Source organism: Oncorhynchus gorbuscha, unplaced genomic scaffold (genome assembly GCF_021184085.1).
Source record: "Oncorhynchus gorbuscha isolate QuinsamMale2020 ecotype Even-year unplaced genomic scaffold, OgorEven_v1.0 Un_scaffold_3162, whole genome shotgun sequence".
NCBI lineage: Eukaryota > Metazoa > Chordata > Actinopteri > Salmoniformes > Salmonidae > Oncorhynchus > Oncorhynchus gorbuscha.
In genome coordinates, this window is record NW_025747485.1 from 37,501 (window position 1) to 46,910 (window position 9,410).

The 9,410-nt window shown below is 46.2% G+C and overlaps 1 protein-coding gene and 1 long non-coding RNA gene across 2 annotated transcripts in view; both read right to left on the reverse strand.

Moving 5' to 3' along the window:
- LOC124027382 (ankyrin-3-like) overlaps window positions 1–1,813 on the reverse strand; it is a gene marked incomplete at its 3' end in the record, with an annotated part of 38,096 nt that extends 36,283 nt beyond the window's left edge. Inside the window, exon 1 of the mRNA XM_046339828.1 lies at window positions 1,750–1,813. Within this exon, the coding sequence (XP_046195784.1) occupies window positions 1,750–1,797 (48 nt within the window). The remainder of the gene's footprint in view (window positions 1–1,749) is intronic.
- A 2,398-nt stretch (window positions 1,814–4,211) lies between these two features.
- Window positions 4,212–8,714, reverse strand: LOC124027383. The gene is made up of 4 exons (XR_006837403.1): window positions 8,679–8,714; window positions 5,959–6,057; window positions 4,325–4,423; window positions 4,212–4,249 (listed from the first exon to the last, which is right to left on the reverse strand). It is a non-coding gene; the product is annotated as an uncharacterized LOC124027383 (long non-coding RNA).
- Window positions 8,715–9,410: the final 696 nt, after the last annotated feature.

A 9,410-nucleotide genomic window follows, 5' to 3' on the forward strand; every position in this document is an offset into this window, starting at 1 on the left:
TACTTTATCCTATCCATGTCCACCTATCAAAGACAAACACCACAGAACAGAGATCCACTTAGTGTCCATGTCCACCTATCAAAGACAAACACCACAGAACAGAGATCTACTTAGTGTCCATGTTCACCTATCAAAGACAAAAAACACCAGAATAGAGATCCACTTAGTGTCCATGTCCACCTATCAAAGACAAACACCACAGAACAGAGATCTACTTAGTGTCCATGTCCACCTATCAAAGACAAACACACCAGAACAGAGATCCACTTAGTGTCCATGTACACCTATCAAGCACAACCACCACAGAACAGAGATCCACTCTAGAATGGTTGAACAGATAGACACAGTCAGTCAGAAGACAACATGTTAGTTAGTAGGTCCTCTGTAGGTCTTCTGAGTTCCTACCTCGGTCACTGCCTGTATAGACGCTCCGTGTTTCAGTTCCTACCTCGGTCACTGCCTGTATAGACGCTCCGTGTTTCAGTTCCTACCTCGGTCACTGCCTGTATAGACGCTCCGTGTTTCAGTTCCTACCTCGGTCACTGCCTGTATAGACGCTCCGTGTCAGTTCCTACCTCGGTCACTGCCTGTATAGACGCTCCGTGTTTCAGTTCCTACTCGGTCACTGCCTGTATAGACGCTCCGTGTCAGTTCCTACCTCGGTCACTGCCTGTATAGATGCTCCGTGTTTCAGGTCCCCTCAGTCACTGCCTGTATAGACGCTCCGTGTTTCAGTTCCTACCTCAGTCACTGCCTGTATAGATGCTCCGTGTCAGTTCTACCTCGGTCACTGCCTGTATAGGCGCTCCGTGTTTCAGTTCCTACCTCGGTCACTGCCTGTATAGACGCTCCGTGTCAGTTCTACCTCGGTCACTGCCTGTATGGACGCTCAGTGTCAGGTCCTACCTCGGTCACTGCCTGTATAGACGCTCCGTGTCAGTTCCTACCTCGGTCACTGCCTGTATAGACGCTCCGTGTCAGTTCTGCCTCGGTCACTGCCTGTATAGACGCTCCGTGTCAGTTCCTACCTCAGTCACTGCCTGTATAGGCTCCGTGTCAGTTCCTACCTCCAGTCACTGCCTGTATAGACGCTCCGTGTTTCAGTTCCTACCTCGGTCACTGCCTGTATAGACGCTCCGTGTCAGTTCCTACCTCGGTCACTGCCTGTATGGATGCTCCGTGTTTCAGTTCCTACCTCGGTCACTGCCTGTATAGACGCTCCGTGTCAGTTCCTACCTCGGTCACTGCCTGTATGGATGTTCCGTGTTTCAGTTCCTACCTCGGTCACTGCCTGTATAGACGCTCCGTGTTTCAGTTCCTACCTCGGTCACTGCCTGTATAGACGCTCCGTGTTTCAGTTCCTACCTCGGTCACTGCCTGTATAGACGCTCCGTGTTTCAGTTTCCTACCTCGGTCACTGCCTGTATAGATGCTCCGTGTTTCAGTTCCTACCTCGGTCACTGCCTGTATAGCGCTCCGTGTGTCAGTTCCTACCTCGGTCACTGCCTGTATAGACGCTCCGTGTTTCAGTTTCCTCGGTCACTGCCTGTATAGGCGCTCCGTGTGTCAGTTCCTACCTCAGTCACTGCCTGTATAGACGCTCCGTGTCAATTCCTACCTCGGTCACTGCCTGTATGGATGCTCCGTGTTTCAGTTCCTACCTCGGTCACTGCCTGTATAGACGCTCCGTGTTTTTCAGTTCCTACCTCGGTCACTGCCTGTATAGACGCTCCGTGTTTCAGTTCCTACCTCGGTCACTGCCTGTATAGATGCTCCGTGTTTCAGCAGCAGTTCCATCACTTTGATTCTGTTCTTCTTGAGGCGTGTGGAGCGGAGTGAAACCATTCTAAGAAAAACACACAACACAACTCTACAGATGTCCTGGCTGGTTAACACAACACAACTCTACAGATGTCCTGGCTGGTTAACACACAACACAACTCTACAGATGTCCTGGCTGGTTAACACAACACAACTCTACAGATGTCCTGGCTGGTTAACACACAACACAACTCTACAGATGTCCTGGCTGGTTAACACACAACACAACTCTACAGATGTCCTGGCTGGTTAACACACAACACAACTCTACAGATGTCCTGGCTGGTTAACACACAGCACAACTCTACAGATGTCCTGGCTGGTTAACACACAGCACAACTCTACAGATGTCCTGGCTGGTTAACACAACACAACTCTACAGATGTCCTGGCTGGTTAACACACAACACAACTCTACAGATGTCCTGGCTGGTTAACACACAACACAACTCTACAGATGTCCTGGCTGGTTAACACACAGCACAACTCTACAGATGTCTGGCTGGTTAACACACAACACAACTCTACAGATGTCCTGGCTGGTTACACACAGCACAACTCTACGGATGTCCTGGCTGGTTAACACACAACACAACTCTACAGATGTCCTGGCTGGTTAACACACAACACAACTCTACAGATGTCTGGCTGGTTAACACACAGCACAACTCTACAGATGTCTGGCTGTTTAACACACAGCACAACTCTACGGATGTCCTGGCTGGTTAACACACAGCACAACTCTACAGATGTCCTGGCTGGTTAACACACAACACAACTCTACAGATGTCCTGGCTGGTTAACACACAACACAACTCTACAGATGTCCTGGCTGGTTAACACACAGCACAACTCTACAGATGTCCTGGCTGGTTAACACACAACACAACTCTACAGATGTCCTGGCTGTTTAACACACAACACAACTCTACAGATGTCCTGGCTGGTTAACACACAACACAACTCTACAGATGTCCTGGCTGGTTTAACACACAGCACAACTCTACAGATGTCCTGGCTGTTTAACACACAACACAACTCTACAGATGTCCTGGCTGGTTAACACACAACACAACTCTACAGATGTCCTGGCTGGTTAACACACAACACAACTCTACAGATGTCCTGGCTGGTTAACACACAGCACAACTCTACAGATGTCCTGGCTGTTTAACACACAGCACAACTCTACGGATGTCCTGGCTGGTTAACACACAGCACAACTCTACAGATGTCCTGGCTGGTTAACACACAACACAACTCTACAGATGTCCTGGCTGGTTAACACACAACACAACTCTACAGATGTCCTGGCTGGTTAACACACAACACAACTCTACAGATGTCCTGGCTGGTTAACACACAACACAACTCTACAGATGTCCTGGCTGGTTAACACACAACACAACTCTACAGATGTCCTGGCTGGTTAACACACAACACAACTCTACAGATGTCCTGGCTGGTTAACACACAACACAACTCTACAGATGTCCTGGCTGGTTAACACACAACACAACTCTACAGATGTCCTGGCTGTTTAACACACAACACAACTCTACAGATGTCCTACCTGGTTAACACACAACTAACAGCCTGGTTAACACACAACAATGATGTCCAGCCTGGTTAACACACAGCTAACCAGCCTGGTTAACACACAGCTAACCAGCCTGGTTAACACACAGCTAACCAGCCTGGTAAACACACAGCTAACCAGCCTGGTTAACACACAGCTAACCAGCCTAGTTAACACACAGCTAACCAGCCTGGTAAACACACAGCTAACCAGATACTAACCAGATAAACATGTGGAGTTACAGTAACTGGCCTCTGGCTGCTTTGAGGTTTGGCACCGTGTGTTATTTCTTCAGTTCCCTCTTTACTTCTTCCTTTTTCTCTCTACACTTCAGTCATTCTGTTCCAATGACTAAACACCATGCACCATACTAGTGGCTGCCTGATGCCATAAACCCTAGCCCTAACCCTGCAGCCAGCCAACACACTTTACTGTCAGCCTCAGAGGCTGTGGACTGGATGAGGCAGAATGATATACAACAGGAAGTGATGTTACTGTTCCCATGTCACTCTTCTGTGTTTCCAATTTAGTGTGGATCCCAGGAAGAGTAGCTACTGCTAAAGTTAATGCTAACTTATTACTAAAATAATGCTAAGCTTAAGCTAAGCTAACATCTAACAGCGATTTTAAATACACAGTGTGACTGATGCTTACCAGTGCTTTAGCGTTGGGATTGGCCTTCTTGTCCACAATGACCTTGGCGACCTTGTAGTGTCCGCAGTGGGCGGCGACATGCAGGGCCGTCAGAAGTCGTTGGTGACATCATCAACAGGAACCTCGTGGTGTAGCAGGAGCTGAACACAGTTCAGATGGTCCCCCTGGGTGGCCATGTGGAGGGAGACAGACCGTTCTGGAGGGGGACAGACAGACAGTTTAGAGGGGGGACAGGGACAGAGAGAGAAAGACATTGTCATAGTTACTGTACCTTAGTTTTGGACAGGATGGGAGCTCCTCTGTCTAGCAGCATCTCCAGCACCTGTTCATGTCCGCTCCTGGCGCCACAGTGGAGAGGGGTCAGACCGTCCTGGGGTCAGAGGTTAAGGGGAAGTAGGGCATTACACAGGTTACTTACTGGATCTCTGACTATTGGTTCTTTCCTGCTGGGCTTTCTAGATGTTTTGTGTATGTTGTGTGTGAGCTAGATTGACTTCCAGTAGGACAATAAACATGAATCTGACCACAGACCAGTCCTCCTGTAGGACAATAAACATGAATCTGACCACAGACCAGTCCTCCAGTAGGACAATAAACATGAATCTGACCACAGTCCAGTCCTCCTGTAGGACAATAAACATGAATCTGACCACAGACCAGTCCTCCTGTAGGACAATAAACATGAATCATTTACAGTAGTATTGCTATTTCTATTGTCAAAACAACCATGTTACATCTGGGACTGAGACAATACTAGAGAAGAGCAGCTTCCATACAGGGCTGTATGTCATAATATAAACCCAAACAGAAACATGGAGGTTAAGAATTCACAGGTTTCACGTTGCGTCACTACATCGTGGAAAGCTCTATGAGGTCCGACTGAGCGTTGTACTGCCATACAGGGCTTTATGTCATAATATAAACCCAAACAGAAACATGGAGGTTAAGAATTCACAGGTTTCACGTTGCGTCACTACATCGTGGAAAGTTCTATGAGGTCCGACTGAGCGTTGTACTCAGTGCATTCTCAATTGGCGCTGATGAAGATTTAGTGACTTGGAAACACAAAGACACTTCTAAAGTGATGAATGTTCCATTGCCATTCTGGCTGGCAACGTCTTTATCCCTTGCTTGCTAGCTAGCCAACTACGGCTAAATTACCATCACGTCAAAAAGTACAGCCAGAATAACAGCAAAGTAGCCGCATTTTCATTTGCTCAAGTTGTTTTCTAGTGACATTTATTTGGATACATCCATAACGATGAGCTAATGAGGTACGATTTTGCCAGGCGTAGGAAATGTGGTCACTCGTCAGGACTGCTCACTCGTTGTTCAGAGGAGCCAACAACACAGCTAACACAATCACTTCAAACTGAAGCTGGAAAGACTACAAACTATCTGCACTTCGTTTAGCTTATTTAACCTTTTAATGGACATTTCTTTGTATATATCCATAAAAAAGTATACAAGCTGATTCATGATTTGGACTGTCTGAGAAACGCTGCCTGCCTGCCTGCCTGTCTGTCTCGTCCCGACACCCGACACATTACTATGGGACAGCTGGAGATCTAATATGAATATAGAAACAATGTTGAAAATGTCGGAGTGACAGACAGCAAGGTTTATACAAATCTCCGCTGTTAAAACTAAATGTTAGTCTAAAAGAAATGTGAGATAATGTCTAGATGCTTTTTATAGTGGAGATAAAGGTTATAAATTGCCTGGCTGGGCTGATGAGACTGTGGATTGTGCAGTCAGATGGAAGAGAGTAAATAGGCATTTTAATGTCATAGATTTAGCCGGTGGTAACTTGTGGAATAGACGCCAGCTGGAATGCTGATTTAACCAATCAGCATTCAGGATTAGACCCACCCATTGTATAATGTAGTACAGTGTATATCTAACCTTAGTCCTGGCGTCTATCGTGCCTCCCCTCTCCAGCAGAACTTTCACCATGTTGCCATTCCCTCTCTTAGAAGCCACATGCAGCGGTGTGATGTCATTCTGAGAAGGGGAGACACAACATCAAGTCATAAATACAGTACAGTCATTATTTCCATCAGATTAGACATTAAGATAATACCCACACATACAGTAAAGTCATTATTTCCATCAGATTAGACATTAAGACAATACCCACACATGCAGTATAGTCATTATTCCCATCAGATTAGACATTAAGACAATACCCACACATACAGTATAGTCATTATTCCCATCAGATTGAACATTAGACAAATACCCACACATACAGTATAGTCATTATTTCCATCAGATTAGACATTTAGACAATACCCACACATACAGTATAGTCATTATTCCATCAGATTAGACATTAAGAAGACAATACCCATTAAAGACAATACCCACATACAGTATAGTCATTATTCCCATCAGATTAGACATTTCCATCAGATTAGTCATTATTTCCATCATTAGACATTTAGACAATACCCACACATACAGTATAGTCATTATTCCCATCAGATTAGACATTAAGACAATACCCACACATACAGTATAGTCATTATTCCCATCAGATTAGACATTAAGACAATACCCACACATACAGTATAGTCATTATTTCCATCAGATTAGACATTAAGATAATACCCACACATACAGTATAGTCATTATTCCCATCAGATTAGACATTAAGACAATACCCCACATGCAGCACTTTGAATGACACTAACAGCAGGTTATCAGTGGTATGTTCTGAGTGTATTGTAAACAGCTACACCCTATGAAGATACCCTTAACACAACCTAAAGTACAGTATCACTGTCAGTTGTGTCTGCAGGACAGTCAGGTCTGAGGTAGTCTGTGGTACTGGGGTTAGTAAACTGTGTCTGCAGGACAGTCAGGTCTGAGGTAGTCTGTGGTACTGGGGTTAGTAAACTGTGTCTGCAGGACAGTCAGGTCTGAGGTAGTCTGTGGTACTGGGCTGAAGAACACCTCCTCTAGTGACAGCTAATGGTATTCATATATCAGCTCAAACCAGCTCAAATCACATGCTATGACAGAGTAAATGCATGATGTGCATCTATAAGCATCTATAGGCTCATATTTCATAGTGCAGAGATATGACCGACTGAGACCTTGGCAGGGTGTGTCCATGTGTAAGGGCCTTGGCAGGGAGTGCAGACTGACTCCAGCAGCTGTAGAATGATATCTGCAGGGGCTATTGGGTACTACCCTGCACATTCGGCCTGATGAGTCTTACCCTGGTCTTCTTTTAGAGGACTCTTACCCTGGCCTTGTTTTAGAGGAGTCTTACCTATACTGGTCTTGTTTTAGAGGAGTCTTACCTATACTGGTCTTGTTTTAGAGTGTCTCCTGACCCCTCCTGTCTCCAGTATTTATGCTGCAGTAGTTTATGTGTCGGGGCTAGGGTCAGTTTGTTATATCTGGAGTACTTCTCCTGTCTATTCGGTGTCCTGTGTGAATTTAAGTGTGCTCTCTCAAATTCTCTCTTTCTTTCTCTCTCTCGGAGGACCTGAGCCCTAGGACCATGCCTCAGGACTACCTGACATTATGACTCCTTGCTGTCCCCAGTCCACCTGGCCGTGCTGCTGCTCCAGTTTCAACTGTTCTGCCTTATTATTATTAGACCATGTTGGTCATTTATGAACATTTTAAAATCTTGGCCATGTTCTGTTATAATCTCCACCCGGCACAGCCAGAAGAGGACTAGCCACCCCACATAGCCTGGCCTTGTTTTAGAGAGTCTTACCCTGGCCTTGTTTTTGAAGTCTTACCCTGGCCTTGTTTTAGAGGAGTCTTACCCTGGCCTTGTTTTAGAGTCTTACCCTGGCCTTGCTTTAGAGGAGCCCTGGCCTTGTTTTAGAGGAGTCTTACCCTGGCCTTGCTTTTGAAGTCTTACCCTGGCCTTGTTTAGAGGAGTCTTACCCTGATCTTGTTTTAGAGTCTTACCCTGGCCTTGTTTAGAGGAGACTTACCAACCCTGGCCTTGTTTTAGAGAGTCTTACCCTGGCCTTGCTTTAGAGAGGCTTACCCTGGCCTTGTTTTAGAGGAGTCTTACCCTGATCTTGTTTTAGATACCCTGGCCTACCAACCCTGGTCTTTTATGGAGAGTCTTACCCTGGCCTTGTTTTAGAGGAGTCTTACCCTGGTCTTGTTTTAGAGTCTTACCTGGCCTTGCTTTAGAGGAGTCTTGCCCTGGCCTTGTTTAGAGGAGTCTTACCTGGCCTTGTTTTAGAGTCTTAACCTGGCCTTGTTTAGAGTCTTAACCCTGGCCTTGTTTTAGAGGAGTCTTACCCTGGCCTTGTTTTAGGAGTCTTACCCTGGCCTTGTTTTAGAGGAGTCTTACCCTGGTCTTGTTTTAGATGAGTCTTACCCTGGCCTAGTTTTAGAGAGTCTTACCCTGGCCTGTTTTAGAGGAGTCTTGCCTGGCCTTGTTTTTAGAGGAGTCTTACCCTGGTCTTGTTTTAGATGAGTCTTACCCTGGCCTAGTTTTTTAGAGTCTTACCCTGGCCTAGTTTTAGAGGAGTCTTACCCTGGTCCTTGCTTTAGAGGAGTCTTACCCTGGCCTAGTTTTAGAGGAGTCTTACCTTGGTCCTTGCTTTAGAGTCTTACCCTGGCCTAGTTTAGAGGAGTCTTACCCTGGCCTTGAAGTCCACGGCAGCGCCGCGGTTGAGAGGGCGTTGCCACGTTGATGTTGCCGTAGTGAGCAGCAATGCCCAGCGGAAGTAAACCCACTCTAGAAAACAGACACATCATGACATCAGCACTCAGTCACAACCACGACCAATCAGAGCAGCCTCTCACACCGTCATAGCCAGATGGGACTGCTCTTTGATCAGACACTGCAGACCCTTCCTACAACCCAATGATCTACTTCCTCCCAAAGTGTGCGCTTGTTCACTTCCCTTCACTGATTTTAAAGTAAATGACTGGTATATGAAATATGGTAGAAAGCGACCACTAGTCTATGGTTCCTCCATAGAGTTTTAGTTCATCAGTTGTGAACTTCAAGTTGTCTGAAGCAGATGTTGTACTTGACTATACACTCCAGTAGTGCTGGGTGGAACTGTGATCTACAGTAGGCCTGTTAGCTGTGTTGCTGTTAGGGGAACAGAAAAAGCAGCATACACACATTTAGAGTAGAAGGACTGTTGATGCTGCAGCCATCACTAGGGCTTTCTGCTGACCGACACCTGCCTGCCTCAGGAGTGCCTGGGTTGGGGATTCTCCTGCCTGGGTTAGAGTCATGCACAAGCCTGGGGATGTTAAAGGCAGAGACACCCACTGAGAGGACTAGTGGACTGGGTCTCTGCTGGAGGATAGCTTCTTTATTCTTTATTTGGATCATTAGCTGGCACCTTGGCAACCGC